We start from the raw sequence: 21023 nt of genomic DNA, 5'->3' as shown, positions 1-21023 counted from the left end.
CATAAGCAATCCAGGGGGTTCCTGGAATGCATTGACATTAACTTCCTTCTCTAAGTGACAGAGAAGCCAAGGAGGAAAGGTGCTATGCTGGACCTCATTCTCACCAACAAGGAAGGGCTGGTGATGTGGCACTCAAGGAGGGAATGTGATGCTCAAGGGCAGCCTTGGCTGCACTGACCGTGAAATGGTGTTCAAGATCCTTAGGGCAGCAAGGAGGGCACACAGCAAACTCACTACCCTGAACTGCAGGAGAGCAGACTTTGGCCTCTTCAAGCATCTGCTTGGTAGAGTACCATAGGATTAAGCCCTGGAGGGAAGAGAGGCCCAGGAAAGCTGGTTAATATTCAGGGATCACCGCCTCCAAGCTCAAGAGAGATGCATCCCAATGAAGAAGTAGTGAGGCAAAAATGCCAGGAGGCCTGCATGGATGAACAAGTTGCTCATGGACAAACTCAAACGCAAAAGGAAGCCTACCAAAGGAGGAAGCAAGGACAGGTAGCCTGGGAGGAATACAGAGAAATTGTCTGAGCAGCCAGGGATCAGGTTAGGAAAGCTAAAGCCCTGAAAGAATTAAATCTGGCCAGGGATGTCAAGGACAAGAAGAAGAGCTCCTATAGATATGTTGGTGATAAAAGGAAGACTAGGGAAAACGTGGGTCCCTCTCCAGAAGGAAACGGGGGACCTGGCTGCCCTGGATATGGAGAAGGCTGAGATACTCAAAAGACTTTTCTGCCTCAGCCTTCACCAGCAAGTGCTCAAGCCGCACCACCGAAGTCACAGAAGGCAAAGGCAGGGACTGGGAAAATGAACTGCCCGCTGTAGGAGAAGATCAGATTCGAGACCATCTAAGGAACCTGAAGGTGCGCAAGGCCATGAGACCTGATGAGATGTATCCACTGGTCCTGCAGAAACTGGCGGATGAAGTTGCTAAGCCACTATCCATCATATTTGAGAAGTTGTGGCAGTCTGGTGCAAAGTTCCCACTGACTGGAAAAACAGAAACATAACCCTCATTTTTAAAAAGGGAAAAAAGGAAGACACGGGGACCTACAGGCCAGTCAGTCTCACCTCTGTGCCCAAGATCATGGAGCAGATACTCCTGGAAACTATGCTAAGGCACATGGAGAATAAGGAGGTGGTGGCCTTCTACAACGGGGTTACAGCATTGGTGGATAAGGGAAGAGTCTACATGCACTTGTGCAAAGCATTTGACACTGTGCCACGTAACATCCTTGTCTCTACATTGGAGAGAGATGGATTTAGTGCATGGATCACTCAATGGATAAGGAATTGCCTGGATGGTCACACTCAAAGAGTTGAGGTCAATGGCTCAATGTCAAAGTGGAGACCGGTGACAAGTGGCATTCCTCAGGGGTCAGTATTGAGACCGGTGGTGTTTAACATCTTCGTCAGCGACATCGACACTGGGATTGAGGGCACCCTCAGCAAGTCTGGCAATGACACCAAGCTGAGTGGTGCGGTCGACATGCTGGAGGGAAGGGATACCATCCAGAGGGACCTTGACAGGCTTAAGAGGTGCTCCCACGTGAACCTCAAGAGTTCAACAAGGCCAAGTGCAAGGTCCTGCATGTGGGTCAGGGCAATCCCAAGCACAAATACAGGCTAGGCAGAGAACACACTGGGAGCAGCTCTGAGGAGGAAGACTTGAGGGTGCTGGTTGATGAGGAGCTCAACATGACCTGGCAATGGGCACTTGCAGCTCAGAAAGCCAACCGTATCCTGGACTGCATCAAAAGAATCAAGGGAGGTGGTTCTCCTCCTCTACTCCGCTCTTGTGAGACCCCACATAAGGCCCTCAACATAAGAAGGACATGGACCTGTTGGAGCAACCCCAGAGGAGGGCCATGAAGATGATCAGACGGCTGGAGCACCCATCCTATGAAAACAGGCTGAGAGAGTTGGGCTTGTTGGAGCCTGGAGAAGAGAAGGCTCCGAGGAGACCTTAGAGCCACCTTCCAATACCTGAAGGGGGCCTATAAGAAAGCTGGAGAGGGACTTTTTACAAGGGTATGTAGTGATAGGACAAGGGGTAATAGCTTTAAACTGAAAGAGGGTAGATTTAGATTAGATATAATGAAGAAATTCTTCACTATGAGGGTGCTGAGGCACAGGAACAGGTTGCCCAGAGAAGTTGTGGCTACCCCCCATCCCCGGAAGTGTTCAAGGCTTGGTTGGGGGGGAGCTTTGAGCAACCTGGTGTAGTGAAAGGCGTCTCTGCCTATGGCAGGGAGGTTGGAACTACATAACTTTAAGGTCCATTCCAACCCAAACCATTCTATGACACAAGTTTTTCTGTGATGTTTAATCAGGTCCAAACACGACTTAAGCAAAATAATGCTTAATTGAGCACCGAAACTCAATGCTCTTAAAAAACACGATAAACAAAGAATATGTTCTTTTCCTCACGCACACACCAAGTCTAAGTTACCAAAATGCAATTCTAGCCATGTAACAATAATTATTCTGGTCAAGGCTGTGGCCTTGACATGCTGCGCAGATGAATCCTAAGTACTTGGTCACTTAAGCATGAAGGCGAGACACTGCTTCTTGCAGACCAGACCAATGGGCAGTGGTGAGAGCATTTAGCCATCAAAGCGCAATCCCTGCGTGGAAACAGCAGCAAGGCACAGATAACAATGGCCTTATTTAAGCCATTTTGCCATAAAATGATTGCATCAGTATTAATCATGTCCAGAAAAATGACCAGAAAATGAGAATGCACAGACACCTCATAAAAACACTTCTACTGCACAGCCCTTTAGGAGCAGGAAGATTCTTAGACAAAACCACAGGCTAATATCCCACCTCCTCTTGCCCTTCTGAGAAAATGAATCTATCACAAGCAGCAGACCCCAGGTAATAACCCAACAGCCTTATAATCTTTCCTTTCTCCAGAGGGAAAGGACTCTTAACTGCAGGAGACTTGCACAACATCAGGTGCAACTTTTCTGGCACAAACTCTGTGCTTAAGTTGAAGCATAATGAGAAACTGGATCTAGAAACTCTGGGTAAGATCCGCCTCCTATTTCTATTCCACAAATATAACAAAGACTTTTACAGCCTGTCTATCTTCCTGCAAGTTTCACTAGAAACCCCTTCCCCCAACCCCACAACTCCTCAAAGGACTTTACAAAGCACTAAGGGATTTACTGGAGGATAAATACAACTTTATTTCAAGAAGATTAAGCAAACTGAAAAAGAAATGGACAACATGCTGTACTCAGAAAAGGAAACAATTGTTTGAAAAACGAAGAAAGGCGATTAGCTTGAAAGGAGAGAATATAATTCTCACAGAGGAAAATTGTAGGGTTTTCAGCCCATTTTTTTTAAATTATTCTTCACTGTCAGTTTTGTTCTGCTACCTTCAGTAAATCCTCTTAAATACTACTTGGACATATTCAAGATATCTGGTTAGGCATAACCAGATATCTTGAGGTATAGTAACCTGCAAAACCCATTTCAGTAACTTGCATCCCTAAATGAGGCAGCTATTCACACCCAAATCCAGGGACTGAAACAGGTGTCCACCTTCCTAGTAAAACAAGGGCATCACTCCGTCCCCACTCTTCCAGCAAAAAAGTAGACACAGGAGCTCCTACTGTTTAAGGCAAGTAACTGTACACTAACCACTTGCTAGTCTCGGTACAGAAACAAACAGAAAAACAAAACAAAACCAGACTTCGCCACTCTAGCCCAAAACTTAGATTTTTCAAGAGGAAGAGATACAGGTTAGTGACAAATTCTGAATGCCCAATGTCTTGTTTTCTTAAAAGATTTCTGCTGTGAAGCACCAGCGAGGAGGTGTAACAGCTAAACTGCATGCAGACAGAGCTTTTTTCAGTTTTCCATTCATTTTTATTATACTGTCAAAATAAAGTATAGATGAAGTCAGCCACTCTTTTACTGCATGCAGCACTTTATATTCCACTCAGTGAGGCTAACAGAGAGCTATACTTCTTGAAAAACAAAACGGCTTAGTACTTCCAACAAGCAAACTAAAACTCAGTATTTACTTACACGGAGCCAACGATGCCATTGTTCATTCAGGTTTATAAGGACTAGTGGGCTTTGCTAAGCTAGGTCAGCAAGGAGTCTATTTAGACAAGGCTGCTGTATCTACAGCTGAAGTAAACTTACCTTCAGAGAATCAACTAAGTCATCGACTAGGAAGAGACGTCTCAGCTCTTTGACTGTGCCATTAATGTGACCAAGCACAACATTACTATATTTCTGAATAAGCTCTTCAGACACAGCTACATCAGACTCCAAGTAAGCCCTGCAAAGAAAGAAGAGCTTATGAAACTTTACTGTAAACACGTTATATGTTAAACATACAATTTCAACGTACATTCTTTTTATGTTATAAAGAGAAAAACCTCACCACATGAGGAATGCTAAAAGGATAGAACAGAACTAACCTAAGTTACTCTTAGAAAGTAAAAGTGAACCTTAAAAAAATCCCCACAACCTCCTAGAAGAAAAAAAAAAAAAAAATCTTTCTTTCTTTCTTACTGCTATGTTGTGCTAGTGCATTTACTAAGTCACTCACAGAGTCTTACCTGGACACGGCAAAAAAGGTGTGCTGGCTAACATGTATGTGTGAACAGACAAGGCTAGCGAGTGGCCAAAAGAGTGTCCAGCACCACTGACCCATATGCTGCTTGGTCTATGAAGGCTTTTCCTACTCCTCAGCATATGCTGTAATCTATTACGCTAATAAGGCCAAAGTGTATTTAAAAAAATGAGACAGACAGACAGGCTGGGGGGGTATGGGGGGTGTGTGCCATTCTCTGGTTTTGCTGTTGCATTAGGCAACCTAATATTCTATGAGATTCCTACATTTCTCAAACAGAAAAAATCCTACAAAAGCAATATATCCATTCATACTGCTGGAAGGCACTTCTGAAGTCACCATTAGGCTGTAACAAATAGACTAAAGCATGGTAAAATGAGCAAGGTTTTCATGATTTTCTAAAAAAATTATTACAGTTAGTGACAGCAGTTCTTTCTGTTAAAAGATATAAGCTCCTCTCTGGTCAAGTGTTCTTTCCACTACACTGCAACTTTTATCTGCAGTTGCTGTGGCTATGGCAATTTAGACTCTAAATAGAGAATAATTTACCTAATTTGCATGTTGGAGGGAGAAGGAGCAATGCAGCACATCTGGAACAGGGCACTCATTTTACAGTTAGTGCAGTTGTTAAACTTTTGCTTTCATTTGGGGGGGATTCTGCGTTGGGGTGGTTTTCTTCTTCGAGTTTTTTAAAAATAAGAAACGCACAGTGGAGGCTCCTACGTATGTCAGCAAAGCTAAACATGGCCTTGCGGCAAGTCCAAAACAAATTAAAATATTTTAAACGGTAACTACAGACCGCAGCCATTTCAAGGCTACGTTCTGCTGTCCACACCTGGCTTGAATCTGCATACCCTTCTCAGCTCATCAGGAAGATATTCAGTACCTGAATGAAAAATTAAATTGATCTCATGGATATGCTCTTCACTGTCAAACTAAATTAAAGTAAAAACATCCTTCTTGTAGTTGAAGCTATACAGATAAAAAGTAAGCAACCAGGTATGTCGGACAAGAATGACTGGAAGCTTGTTATGAATATCAGTATTTTTAGAAATAAACTGCAGAAAGAGCACGGGTAGAACAAGTTTTGCTTGTTCTTGCTAAGAACAAACTTAACTGGTAAAGCTGGAAATGCTGTTTGGCTACTGAAGAGCACTACTGGGCAGACAGAGCAAACAGGATTTCAGCTGGGAATTATTCACCCTACTGAAGGTGAATAAAGATGGCCATGTAAGGCCCCGTTGGTTAAAAAAAACAACTCAAACAAAAAACTAAGTTTATAAAAGATATATATTTCAAGCTGCTATACTGAATGTTGTTGCCAATTGTTCAGATGTATTTTTTTATCTAAGCTTGAAAGCAAGTAGTCCTTTTCTTCCAGAGTTTTGTTCCACAGCTGGTTTAGGCACAGATTGAATTCCACTGGGTAAAAGAGCCACTACACATACTTAGGGAAGAATGGGAGTAAACCCAGGAAAACATTTTACTTTGCCTTACTGAAGATGAGAGGAAAAGAGTAAGAATAATTGGAAACACCACAAAATTAGTAAGAGAGCTGTAAATAGGAGAGCAAGCAGGAGTTTCTGAAAGGTGCAAGGAAAACTGAAATTGCACCGCTTCATTGATTAATAAAAGGAGAGAAGCAAGTCTGAGCAGTGTGGGACAGGGCTGGTATGGAAACAGGAAACATGCACTCTTACTAATTACTCTAACAAGTTTTTACTCCTCTTAAGATGCAGCTTTGCAATAATGGGCAGCACTGTACTCCACACAGGACAGGATGAATACCGTGGACACCATCTTTCCACACTGCAGGGAAGTGGACACATGGTATGCCCCAAGGACTTAGCTCATCAATTAAAGCGAAGAGCTCGGAGGTCCTCTTTGAGGACCTAAATTAATCCTAGGATTCAGCTCCGCAAGCCTTATAATTCAGAGCCCAAGTTTCTGGATTTCTGATCTGGGCAGGCTGCAATGAACCTGTATTCTGCTGATGACAAGGCAGCCTTGCATGTGGAGAACACAGCTATGCTGCTACATACTAAAACACAAATTTTAAGAGTATTCTTAAAAACAGTTCCAAAAAGATAAAAGCATCGCCTGCTACATTTATTCCGTTTTTTTCTAAATATATTGCATTGAAAGTGCAGCATCTCTTGGGTATTCTTTAAAATTTGTTCAACATTTGCCACTGGTTCACATTCTGAAGACTATACCATTCTAAAATGCACACACTACTCCATTAGATTGAATACGCAGATTTTTAAAAAATGTAACCGAAGATATTCTAGCGAAATTCCCTGTACCAAGTGCTCAAATAATTTTCTTTACCGCTGTGTATGCCTACTGAGAAAAACTGAATGAGTAGTCATAGGTTGGGTAACAGATTTTTCAGTACAGAAACTACTTACATTATTATGCAACATATTATGGCATATGTCATCTACTGCTTCTAACAGCACCAATACTGCTATTCCCCAAAACAACATACTTTTTCTTAATTAAAAGATAAATCTCACCTAAATGGGTGGCCTTCATCAGACTTTTGGATTGCCTGGATAACTCCCTTGTATATCCTAAAGCTGATCGTCACAGAAAGCAGGGCCAAGGCAATGTAAGCTGTCACGCTCACGATGCTGAACACTGTTAATGAAAGCAGCAGGAACAAGCTGGCACCAAACACCACTCCTGTCTTCTTAATGTCTCGCCAGTAAAGGAGGTCAACAACTAAAATTTAAAAAAGATAAAAAATTAGAACAAGATACCTTTTGCATCCATAGGAAAACAGTAAAACGTGATTCATTTGACTGCTGAGAGTCATCAAGAATGGAACTCGCAATCTCACTGTCAAACCAGAGCTGAAATTACAACTAGAAATAGGTTATTTTAGTACTGATTTTGCACTGGACTTCAGATTATTTGGATTATTGTTACTAGGATTACCTCAAACGTAATTGCTAAAATTTAAGAACAGTTCTGCCCTTAAGCAATGTCAGAATTAATCTCTTCAATTACCATGCTATATTCTGCACCAGAACCACAGCAGTTTGCGCTTCATTTCATTTTATTTTTGTGGGTTTTGTGGAGATCCACTCACTGAAGAGACTGATTCCAATTCCCTGTTAGGATAAATGACAAGACACTACCAGATCTCTAAACCACTGTATCTTTGCAAGCCTGGTAGAGGCAAAGGCACTGGCTCAAGACTCATTAACAGTTCGTTTCCTTTTGACTGAAGACATTCCCATAGGAGTTTATAATGTTGATTATGGATGGCAGACTGAACAATCAACAGGGAATAAGCTCACTGAAATTTCAATCCAGACTAATTTGGCTGTGCTACAATGCAAAATACTTCATTTGGAAACCAAGTTTATTTTTTCCTTAAGCAACCCTCATGACAGAAGACAGTATCATCCCATTTTTAGCATCACTGTTTAGAGTAAACTACACCCTTGCACAAGTCGTAGGTCATGGCTTAGTACATCCATTGCAGATTTGCTTGTTTTGAGGTGCAGCTGATCGGCTGATCACCTTACTGAACTCACGAAATCTGCAAACGTCATTCTCCATCGCCGAGTACAGAACTGGGCAGGGGCATCTAGTCTAGTTTTATACTTCATGGTGAGACACACAATAAAATCCATTCTTTATGATTTCTACTTGCACAGCTGATTAGATTTTCACAAGAACAAATTCGTCTTCTGCATCAAAACTGCTTGTTAATGGCAATAACAGAAGAATTTTTAGACATAGAACTTAAGACAAATAATAGAAAAAATATTACAACACAAGCTTAGTGATCCTATCTCATTCTCACTGAAGTAATAGCATACCACAAGTCAGAACAGATTCTTACTCTGAATGACTGTAAAAGAAAACTAAAAAAATAAAATTTGACTACTATTTCTGACAGGATGATAATGTGGTAATGCACCAACATTAAATACTTAGTAGCCTCTGTAGGGAAAAGTCTGCAAAATCTCTTTGTAGGCACAACACGAGAATGCCACTGGGGCTACAGAGCAATTTCAGAGCGTTGCAGAAGCTGAAGTCCTCTCCTAATTATTTCCATAGGGAAACCATACTGAGCAGCAGGCACATGAGAACCCTCGCCAGAAACTTAAAGCTGCCATTTTCATGATGCAAAATATTTTATCCAAATATTTAATCCACATTTCAGCAGAAATTTCCTGAAGCTCTACAGCAGAAGCCAGTTACAGTTGCATGAACACCTTAAATTTGTCATAAACCAAAATCGATGTGGAAATAAACAGCCTTACCCCTCCAGCACCACTCAATCCCACCCCTTTCCTCTGCACGGCCACAGACAGAACCAGCCTGGGTTTCTGTATGCCGCTGACAACTACTGCACCAAAAAAATAAAATAAAAACTAAGCAGCCAGCCAGATCAGATTCTGGATGTGGTTCACCATGTGACTCCCCGAACATATGGAGTGAGAGATAGAGCAGCCAACTGAAGGAGGTGACACTCCTGCTTCAGAACAGCACCAATCTAAAGTCCTTGTCAAACTGCAGCCCAACCTACCCATGCACCCTGCTGTTGACCTGTTATTCCGCCGGGTCTCTTCATGTTACGAAGCTGCACTTCTGTTTTCCCTGTCAAACAAATGAAACTCTAAGCAAGACAACTTCTCTGTGATATTTGTAAAAATCAATCAAACAACAACAAAAAAAAAAGTCAAGCCATCACAGAATTCCTTTTGTACGTGCCATAACCTCTAAAATTTAATGACATTTTCTTTGGCTTTGCTTCTAATCACAAGTGTCTATCAGTGTCTCTGTGTACCTGATGTTAGAAGGTTTAGCACGTCAAAGGAGCTTACAAAATTGTGAGCTTGACCTAAAAATCGTTGTAAACTGTAAACCTAAACTGAGCTGCAAGCAGCTGTAAGGCCTGGGTGAGACTTTCAAAACTAGTCTTGACAAAAAAAGTTGGTGGATTTTGTGCTCCTAAATCATGCAGGAAATCTTTTAAAGAACTCATTTCTTTCCGAGTATTTACTTCAAATACTGAAACTATTTTTAAACGCTGCAATTTGAGTATCCATACATTCAAATTTGGGTGCTGCTCCCGTATCATGTGACACATTAAGTATGAGCCCTACTCCTCTCCGTTTGCAGATAGCATTAGTTCTGTAAATGAGATACTCCCTCCTCTGTAACGCAGTTTTAAAAAGCAGGTTCTTACCACAAAAGCAAATCATTTATTACAAGCAGCAACGCATTATACCTGAACTCAGTTATAAGGAATGGAAAGACAGTAATTCATCTGTATGACAGTTTCCAAAACACGAGAAACAAAGGTAAATTGCTGGAATTAAGGCATACCACAAATGCCAAATGGCCTCTAGCAACCCATCAAGTCTTTTGTTCTCAGTGATCCATCAAAAAAATCCCCAAGCTGCGACCGCCCAGAGCAGACTTAAGCTGCACATGAAGCATTTTTCCTCACTGTCTCCCCTCCATCTGGAGAGCTACCATATCGGCCTCAGCTTAACGACAGACGTATCTGATTTCATTGTAAATTCCTCAAAGGGAAATTCTGTGTTATAAGTCACTAAAAAACTGATTTATAATTTTCAGTCCAGGAGAGTACATGATGAAATTGATTTACATTCTCCAACTGATCGGAAACAGGTATTTGCATCTCTTTCCAAAGTAAAAGAAAAGATTTAAAGCATTACTTAGAAGCAGCTTTCTAGCTTTAACTTATACACAAGATATTCACAGCAGATAGAAAAGAAAAAAACCAACAACAGAAAAACAAAACCCCCCAATCACTTCTCAGGAAGAGCCCTGCCAAGCCGTATCTTTCCTTGTGGAAACTGTTTTAAACTTTATTTTACACAACATGAACTATAGTGTCATGCATTTAATGCAAGTATTGCAGGCCTATTCTAAAGCAAGAACAGCTGCCTACATTTGGTAAGCACGAACTGTCACTTGGCACGTCTAAAAATAGTACTGCTAGCATCCGTGCCTTAGATGCAGAACTCATCCAATTACATTTTGCTTTTAAAGCAAGTGCCGTGATAGGTTTATCACTGTATTTTTTTTTTTTTTAAGTATTTTCTTTTTTTCACGGACATTTAACTTAAAACTGAACAATTCATCTTGGTTTTTGATGACAAAAACAAGTGGTTTGATATATTTAACCTGATAATCCTCTTAAAAAAAAATACCAACCTGAACCAAGTAACCCTCTCTTTTTTTAGAAAGAGAAATTGAAAGCCTCGAGATCTACAAGCCAGTTTAATTCACATCTATTAAAGAAAACCAAGAAAAAGGGACTAACCCATTTTGGCATCCATCTTGAGTGTGCCTGCATGCACCCAGATCTTGCACAGCTGACTACCCAGAGCCTTTTCACTTCCTGCTAGGGCATTCAGAGGTCGGCAGATATACGCAACTGCCTGCCGCCGCGCTGCCAGCCGAAATCTCGCTGGCCCCCGCCAATGGCTGCCTCTGCGCTAAGTCCTTGGAATGCAGCTGCGGAGCGAGAGATCCGCGTTCACAATGAACAACTACTCTCTATCCAGTATTTAGAAACAAACAAAAAAAGGGGTTCAGTGCCAAAGAAAGGCTGTTTGTGTAAAAGGAGAAGGAAGATTCAAAAAATGCAAACAGTGTACGATTTACAAACGCTGTATGAACAACGGCCGTTACACTAGAACCTTTCTGTAGTCTGAAAGGTAAGCAGAACTCCTTTATATTCTTCAAATAATAGTAAAAATAGTGTAGAAGGACAAGAGCGAGCCTTTTCTGGATCCATTTAAGAACAGCCAGCGTTGTACTAATACAGAAATGGAATACAAGGGTTGAGAATGGGCAGATTTCAAATGCATCTGACGTGCACAGTGACACTGTGACCATCGCACCATACAGGCTGCTGTGAAGAAAATTAACTCTAGACCAGCAAAAGCCAGTACCCAACCACAAACAGGCAAATTGCTGTGAATTTCTGTTTAGAGAGGCATTTTCCAGTTACGCTAAGTAAACTTCATATTTACGCATGACACTGATCTTCAGGGTTTCCACTGCTCTTTTATGCAGTGTATCGAGCAGGCAAGATCTGACCCTGCAGTTTCACTTTCAAAGCCTGGTCAAGCCCAGTGTGGGGCAGCCCCAGCTGGAGATAGACAAACCCCAAGGAGAAGCCACCAACCCATCAAGAGGTCAAAGTCTGCCAAGCACAAACACCGTTAGTAGGCTGGGGTTTGACATTTTCAAGATTTCCTACATCAGAATGACCATTTAAAATCACAGTTGACAACCTAAGCAGCAGCAGTTACAGACTGGGCCACAAAATTCAAGCCTCGTTTTACCCTGATCAGACGTGTTGGAAGCCCGTTTGGTCCTTGACTGCCTTGCTGCGTGTCAGTAACAACAAAACAATCCCAGCCTGGTGAAACTGGGTGGTTATAGCATGACCGCACGTGGTGCCAAGCACATGGAGCTGACTTCAACCAACAGAGCCTTCCCTGTCCTAGGGACAGATATTACAAGGAGTGGCACGTCCAGGCTTGTCTAACTGGATCCCAAAGGTCAGAAAACAAGTCTGCATCACACCTATTTCAGACTTGGCACATCTGCCCCACAATCACTAGCAACAAAAAGCGATACAGATTTCACAAGTACATGCTAGAATGAAAATGAAGTCCGACACTACCAGATTGTCCCCCAAAAATGAAAATGTTATCTAAAATTACTAATGAGCCAAAGCAGTATTTTGCTTTCATTTCTACTTAATCACATACTCGTGCATGTGTGCACAATGTATGAACTGGGAAAATCATTCCAAAGCCCCGATTAGGCATGATAAAAACTTTAAAAGATCAAGGGCTGCAGAAGCCTATGCAATGTTTTCCACCATTTAACTAATCTGAACCAGAATTCAGATAGACTTTCAGCACATTCATAAAAAAATTTAAAATAATTCTCAATAGCCGGAAAGTATAGCTGTGGCATTCGTCCTACCATTAGCATTATTCAGCCATTAAAACCTGACAACTCACTGGAATAATTAAAAATTAAATCAATAAATGTTACATTTAGTACCACTTACTCCACGTAGGCCTGTCTTTAAACGTGCTAAAAATAAAAGTCATGCCATCCCCGAGATAAACCTGTTTCATCCTGCTATCTAGATGATCAATACCACAGCAATTAATCAATACTACAGGTTGCACCACTTTCACTATGCTGGTTCCTCAACCACTATGGCCGCAGCACAAGAAACACGCATACCAAACCTAAGTTTGGAATTATATTAATTGGAAAGCAGTGCTTTAGCTGGAAACTCTAACTCTGAACCATACTTTTGGCTCTTCTCTGGTTTTAGATTTGATGATTACTTCAAATAAAAAAAAGTTATTTCTTAGCATGGAAAGAAACATGTTGCAATATTTGCTTCTATATTTATTTTGGGGCAAGATGAATAATGTAATCAGACCCTGAACTTTACCCATCATTTTCCACGCCACTGGAGCCTGACCTAACAAAAGAAGAACCCATGAAACAAGGCGTCTTCATCTCATTATAAACAAATGCTACCAGAAACCACACTAAAGCAGGCTTCAAGAACAGCTGCAAAAGAAGAGGAACCAGACTCTTCTGCTTCCCCAGAAAACCACCTTCTTGCTCTGCTTCTGTTTTCTTTTAGCGCTTATGTCTACAAACTAAATTATAATTAAGACAGTAGGGACTTCCTTGGTGGGGAGAAATAGGCACTAAACCAGCTTCCTCCACCTAAGGGGATGCCACTATGTAAAAACAAAGCGGGTGGAAGAGGAATTTAAAACACTGTTTCAAGCAGTTATACCAGCACAAAATATGCCGGTAGGATGTGTTCAGGTCTGCTTTGTTCATTTGATGACAGTTCCATTACACGCTGGTCAGGTCCACATTTTGCATAGAAGCCAAGTGCACAGACCCCACATTACGGGCCTCCATGCAGCTGTAACAGCATGGCTTGCACTGGTTAGCATATTCCCCCCAAGTGTGCCATACAGGCATGCTCATGAGTGGCAATGCATTAATTTTAAACCAAGACAGACTCCATTATTCTCAAGGTCTCCAGGATTTCTCTAGGCTCAGAAATGTCTGCTTTCAGTTGCAGTGAGGGACAGGCCACCACCAATCCTGCTTGTCAAGTGGTAAAAGAAAACCTGAAAATTGGGCCTGAATACCCAAATTGAAAATTGAAAATACAAAAATTGAAACTTGCCTTTCAATTTTTACAAAAACCTTCTGGCCTCACCCCTTCCTCTTTTTTTTTTTTTTTCTTTAACCCCAAGAATTTCAGGCTTGACATATGGCGTGCTGAACATTTAGACTAGTTACACATCAAGAACATATTACTAAACACTGCAGAATACTTTTTCCTAATATTTTCCAGTCCTTTAATGAAAGATTAGAACTTTTACGAACTTGTTTTACAGGGGCAAAGTTTTTTCCCCTGCAGGGCTTTCCTACTACATATTTAGGTTCTGATAGAGCATTCTATGGATTCTAGACAGCTGACAATTTTGTCCAAGTGGAAAAAACCCCACAGATTTTGAACAATCGTTATAAAAACGGAGGAAAACTTCACAAGTACAAGTATGACGGGGCGCTTTAAGAAGATATTTAAGTATTCAGAGATGATTCAAATTTTTTAAAGCTTGTCTTGTTGATAAAGTTTGAAGATTACATATTCAAGTAAGGCTTAAACTCTTACACACCGAGCACTAATATAATGATCCACAGAGATTTACACTGATGATCTCCCATTGGTGGTTACAGGAACAAAGGTCAGAACCACAGTAATTTAAGGTTAGCTACTTATTTACCTAAAACAATTTGGTATTATGGCTGTAAATTCTGAAAAATCAGACACAGTTTTACCTAGAATCCAACAGAATTATGAAAAATCCAAAGCAAACATGATTAAGGGTAGACTCCAAACAAACACACTATACCAAACAGGAAAAAAACCTCCCACACGACCCTGCTGTAGTCTGCATGAGATTTCTCCTCATAAAATTATTAAACTACATGAACTGCAGACACTACATTCTTTCAAGTTAATGGTTAGTATTGTTAAATTATTAATAATCTAGGAATTTCAAAGGAACATCAACTAAATTCAGACTATGCTGGTATTCATGCAGTGCATACCAAAACAAGCTGTTCTTTAATATGCTCTGTAGGGCTGAAAAAGATCTGCAGTGTCACACAAGCTATTTCACCTACATAAATAATTTATTCTTCTGCATTGCTCACATTTACCCATTTTAACCTACAGCTTTTACAAATTTGCATACAGTACAAATAGATCTTACATCTTCAGATACATTTCACAATCAAATACATGCTACAAACACCATTTGCTAAAAACAACCCACAGCATCTTTAGCTTTTCGAAAGAAAAAAAAAAAAGGAAAAAAGGTGAAAGAACAAATACCCTTATCCTTCCAACTGCTCGGCTGACTGTCCATCTCTCCACAAATGATCTACCCTCCAGCTGTGATTATCAATTATGCATACCAAGAGGACAGCTGCAAGAGAAGAAATCTACAGCCCAGGATGGGAAACATGGGCTTCCCCAGCAGCTTCTGCAGTCTGCTGCTGCACTGGTGCTGCAGGAGGCCGGTCAGCTGACGGCGCGGGGTGTGGAGCACGACTGACGCAGTGCGAGCTGTAACCAGGCGGCTTAATGCTCCGACACTAAAACTCAAATGCAATCGGTGCCGCCATTTCCTTCTTACTGCTTGCCAACAGAACCGAAAAGACACAAGGCAGAAAAAGAAATCGGCGGCAGGGAGCCGGCTTCTCCCTGCAGAGCAGCTCCAGTGCACTGGAAACGCCAGTGCGTTGAAACACCAGCGCAGCAAGGCTCAGCGCAGGCTAACAAAAGCCGAACCGCCCTAAGCAGCTTTTCACAGCAGAGCTAAGAGTGGTCACCAGACAAGCTTTAAACAGATTGCTTTTCACACAATGGTTAAAACACATTTACAAACTTCCTAGATGTATGTCTTCCCCTCATTTTTTTTTAAACAAACATCTGACTGTCTAGAAGACTAACAGAGACATATTTGTAATGCGCCACTCCCTTTAAAAAAAAAAGCTTGACGGAAAACAGAATAGGACCCTTCCTGTGCCTGTAACAGAAGCAAAAGGCTTCTGAAGACACAAGAAGTCTTTTTGCTGCTATCTTTAGTCCTTATGAACTGCTCAGCCTATTTATTCACCTTAATGGAGGCTTGAGAAGAACAGTTATCTAGCCCTCTACCTAACTCCTACAACCAAACACCTTCCCTTTTTTATTTTAAATCAGCATCCTCTGTTGTCAGCTGCAGACCTGACAATTAACTGTTCCCTTCATTTAAATAAAAACAAGAACCTGAAAGTTCTAACACTAACACATTCACTACTAACATATAGAAAGTAACATACAGAAAGTATTGTACAGACATGAAATGAGCATAAACTAGAAACTCAAAATCTGAAAGAGAAGAGCTGCGAGAACGACATTGTCATTCTGTTTTCCGTCTCTGCTGTAAAAAATATGACTACTCTTCCAGTTTAGAGTCTCATCTTAAGATCCGGGGCTGACAATAAAATGCTAAAGATTTCCCAGCACTGCTCCAAAGCTTCTTAAAAAATTGATACACCATTTTCTAAAGAACTAGAAGAGGGCATTCACACATTTCCTCAAAAATAATGTAGACTGGCTGGGATGGAGAGCTTGATTCAGTTCTTAAATAGACACTTTTACTTTTCATTAGAACAGACAATCTTACACAGAGAAAGATTACCACAAATTTACCCGAAAGCCCTGTTTATTACTTCAATTGCTACATAAATTTAAGGCTTCCTTTGACAGCAAGATGAATTATATATATTTTTAACCTATATAGAGATGTGCGTTTCATGCACAATTTCAACAGGTAAATCAAAACACTTACTGTTGGAGGGAAGTGAGAAGTATCTATTCAAACATCATAGTGCAAGACAATTTGAAAAGTAGCACTATACAAAAGTACAAAATGCCTCTGAAAATCTGCTTCTGTCTTTGTCCTGAAATTCTTAAGATCAGCTGGAAACCACCAAAATCCGTGGTTTTCCCCCCACATTGTCTGGATGACTGCATTGTCTCTAAATTATTTAGTTAGAAACCTGATGCTTACAGAAAGTTCTTTCCACTGTCAAATTTCTAAACATACACAATTAAAGCCTCTTCTTTTGGTCTTCATATTGTTTATAATACATACCTAAAATAGTGTATTTAGGCAGCACATTCCTAAACAGACGTTTTGTTGTAGCCACACATGCAGCCACAGCAAATCAGCAGCAGCCAGAACACGGGCAAACAGGCAGCCCAGCCATGAGAATAGCTGTGTTACCAGTCCCTATCCTCCCGTCTCGAATGAGCCTCTGACTCCCTCCACAGGAGTTTCTCCCTGCTCTCAAGATCCTCCTCTTTACTCTTTGCATACTTAATATTCACTCTTACCGCTCCATGCAAACAATACCTAAAATGAAGTCCGTATCCCTCTGTACTCACATCTCTTATTTCAGGCAAGATACACCCATGTAACCCTATTCTACATATAAACTGAGTACCAGCACTATCGACAAACTTCTGCATAAACTTTATCATTTCATAAGGGAGATTGCACACTTGTTTCTACACCAACGTTTAAACAGAAACTATCCAACTAACAGGCTACTTACAAGATGGTATTATCAAGTCACCCAGACAGCTAAACCAGACACAATCAATTCTAAACATGTTCTCCTACTGAACGCACCTACATTCAAAGGGGCTGCATGCTTGCAGGGCGAGTACTTTACTCACTACACAGTCATTAAATCACCCTGAGCAGATGGACTGACGACAGCATGTTTGCACTGAAGGGTGTTCCTGACTTCCCACAGGAGAGCACTTTGGATGACTACCTATTTCCGCTCTTGCCCAAAGCCTCATTCAATGCAGCTGCCTATCTACAGCACTTCTGGGAAAGTTAGTTACTTACAAAAACGCACCATTTTCCCCATAATTCTGCCACTCTGCAAGTAACTTCCCAAAGGCCTCGCTCTATTAGCAGCCTTAGCTGTACAAGCCTTTGCCTCCCAGCAGGGGTGACATGAGAGCCCTAATGAAACACAGCAGGTCTAGGTCTTTCCTTCAGAAAATTTCACTTGAGGTTGTTTGGGGCTTTTTTTTCTCCATTCCTCCTACTCCTCTGCAAATTCTCCACCCTGGATAATAAATAATAAAGTCTCCATTTATTATTTACCTGGTGGCATAGAAGATGACCCGAACAATCAAAGAATCTAAGAACACAGTCAGATGAAATCAAATCAAGATTTTATGTCGAATTAAATTCTATTTTATAAATCATCTGCTCCTGAAAGAAACTCAAAGGTATTTTTCCCCACCAGTGAAAAACAAGACACCAAGCCAAACACTTCCTATCTGCTGAATAGCTCTATTTAACTATCTGCAAACAAAAACTAACAGAAATGTGCCAAATGGGTACAGTGCTGGTGTGAGGCAGCATTTCTAACTTCTTTTAAGCTTCATGTAACTGTAATGACCTGGTTTGCTGTTACAGAATCACAGGAAGTATTTTATTTCTGCCCCCACAATTCAGAAGCAAGAAGAAAAGCTTCATCATTACTAGCACTCCACCAACCTCTCAAAGCACATTTCCCACTTGGATTTCACCTTTGAATGTGCACCCTCAAAAAAATCTGGGAAATCTAAGATACTAGAAATTAGCTGCATTTCTGTAATTCAGTTATAGAGTGCCCTGAAGCATATATGAAAATAAGAGACCTGTAAACCCGTAAGTTTTAATCTGAAATGAATGTCTACAGAGCCTGATGTTCAAAACCACCATGAAACAAGGGTGTCCTGTGATGCTGACTGTCTTGATAGTAAAGATCTCAATGCCATTTTCAAATATTATTGTCACGCTCAACACGAATACGCTGAGAGATTTAAAATGCCAACATGGTCACATTTCAGTACACGGCTTTCTGTCACGGTCAGAGGTTTAGATTTTGGGGGATTCTACAATATACTTTGAGTTTGTAATTCAGTAACAGAAAATCCTCCACATCCCACCAATCAAAAAAAGGTTTATGGAAAGCATGGTTTTCTGGGTTATTTGGGAGAATTAACAATCTCTATCCAAAAGTTAATAAGAGGTTATCAGTGAAAAAAGTCTGTATGACAGAAAGGCTAAAATATACATATTTAATTATTAACTCTAAGAATATTAAACTAACTTCAGTAGTTCAGAGTTTCTCAAAACCTGGGATGCAATCCTCTGAGAGGCAGAGTGTACCAGAGTCACAGTTCGTTTAAAAAACACTAGATGGCATCAAAGCCCTCTTTTATAAGTACGCCTTAAAACATGACTTCCCCACGCCCCTGCTGCGCTGCCACGATAGGCACACACCCCACCAGCACAAGCACTGGTGGAAGCTGGAGCTGTGCCGGCTGTGGCACAGGTCAGCACCATCTGAACATCCACTCCCGAGTCACACCTTAATAGGCAGTATTTTTATGGAGATCAGAAACGTGTATTTTGAAGGCTGGCAAGTGTGACGATGAAGCAGCAGGATTATCTGCTGGGAAGCCAAATAGAGCATATACTGAGAAATGGAAGGAAAAAAACCCAAAGGATCACTGCATCTAAGACAGTAAGAATTGCTGGTGTTGCAGAGGGCTATTTGCCGTTGAAATTGTAAACAGGAGCTTCTTACAAGAAGAGGCATTTCTTGATCATTAACTACAGTTCTGAATTTGTTTTGGTTTGGGTTTTTTTGGTTTTGTTTGTTTTTTTAAATCTGCGCAGCTATGAACTACAAGGCCCCTGTGGTCTGATACCATTACAAAATAAAACAAGTCACCCAAGGGCCTGCTGGGCAGCATTAAACAAACTCTGTTCTTCCCATGAGGCTGTTCAAAGCTTTACATTTACTTTATTGGAGCAGTGGAGTTTAAAAAAAATCTGCAACACTTTTAGAGTTTCTGTTAGATCCATGCAGTCCCCCGGGCCTGTTGGAAGTTACACTTTCAGGTATACACAGATATGCTGGCATTTAGATTAGCTTTCAAAAAATAGCACTGTTAAGTAAGCATTCAAGAACCTTAATTTAAGTGCACCAGTAAGGCAGTTCAGATTAACGTTTTAACAAGCAGTCATACAGTCAAGCCAACTCATTTCCAGAAGTCTTGAGGCATAGCAAAATCTATTTTAGTTCCACCGATGGGAAGACAAAACAACCCCACACCATAAAGGTAGACTTAGAAGGCTAAACACACGCACAGATCCACTTCTTGGCCTTGTGATGAATTATCCCTCCTCTCAGAGTGTGGAAGACAAGTGTATGTGTTAGTTCTTTGATGCTACTTTGAAATTGTGCTTAAGTAGTGTGACATTAAAGGCAGACAACTGATTTTGTTCATGGCTTGTCATTAGAGTCTTCAGGCAGGTCTCATAAGTCCAGTTCTCTATTCTGTAATATAGCAGAAGTGAGCAAAAAAAAGTAAACAGCACAGATTGTAGAGAAAAATCTAGAAAAAATTGGACCGTGTTTTTGAGTTAGTATTCTCATCTATTTAGCTTTAAGTAAGCATTCCTCCAGAGTAAAGCAAAAATACCCCAAAAGTTTCCTTCCCGAACACCACAGCACATCAAAAATTAAAATTGCAACTGTTTTACAGAGTAAGCACAATGCCGACAGAAAGACTGTAGACAATTCTCCCGTTTCCCACACCCCCAGCCCAGCCCTGTGCCTGGCCTGCCTCCCACCCCCCTGCTACCACCAGTGCTGGACAGATGCATGCCCCATCCCAGCGCTGTGCCACTAGATGGGAGAATAAAGACACTGTTCTGCTCTCTCCTCTCCCGCTATGGCACATGGCTTTATGTGCAGCTTCTCGGGCAGTTTCACATAGGCAGAAGAGCAGCAGCTGTGTCCTTGCCAAACCCAAAGCACAAGTCTTCTTCCCAAGGCAGTGATTTGCCATCCCCAGCCTGCTACATCCATGCAATGATTAAAGACACCTCTGCAAAGGCTTCCTGTTAAAAGAACTAACAAAAAAGCTAGTATACCAAGTGTAATGTTTAGTTGTTTTGGTTTTTTTTGGTTTTTGGTTTGTTTGTTTTTTTTTTTTAAGTAGTCTGATCTCTAAACAATTAACCCTTTGACAGGAAGGATAAGATACACAGCAGCTGTTCTCTAGACAGTGCTATATGCTGGAAGTCTGAGCACAAGGAGCAAAGTCTTTACAGAACACAAATGGGGTGTTTGAACAGTGCAAGTATCACTGAAATTTCAATACAAGGCAAAAGGGAAACTCTCCTGCCTGCCTACCTGTATGGATTGAAAAGGTGGGACAGGA

At 41.1% G+C, this 21023-nt stretch overlaps 1 protein-coding gene across 4 annotated transcripts in view; it reads right to left on the bottom strand.

The window, feature by feature from the left end:
- Window positions 1-21023, bottom strand: part of RTN4 (reticulon 4) — a 51692-nt gene that overhangs the window by 7793 nt on the left and 22876 nt on the right. For 3 of the 4 annotated variants that reach the window (XM_081998074.1, XM_081998075.1, XM_081998076.1), the window contains 2 exons: window positions 7114-7321; window positions 4159-4297 (listed from right to left, as the gene is read on the bottom strand). In XM_081998074.1, coding sequence (XP_081854200.1) covers window positions 4159-4297; window positions 7114-7321 — 347 coding nt within the window. Of the gene's footprint in view, window positions 1-4158; window positions 4298-7113; window positions 7322-15062; window positions 15587-21023 lie in introns of those variants that run through there. The other variant, XM_081998077.1, reaches the window with a different exon arrangement.

The sequence above is a fragment of the Phaethon aethereus genome (assembly GCF_964289735.1).
Source record: "Phaethon aethereus genome assembly, chromosome: 3".
Taxonomy (NCBI): Eukaryota; Metazoa; Chordata; class Aves; order Phaethontiformes; family Phaethontidae; genus Phaethon; species Phaethon aethereus.
The sequence above is the reverse complement of the archived record's forward strand: the minus strand, read 5'-3'. Positions and strand labels throughout refer to the sequence as shown.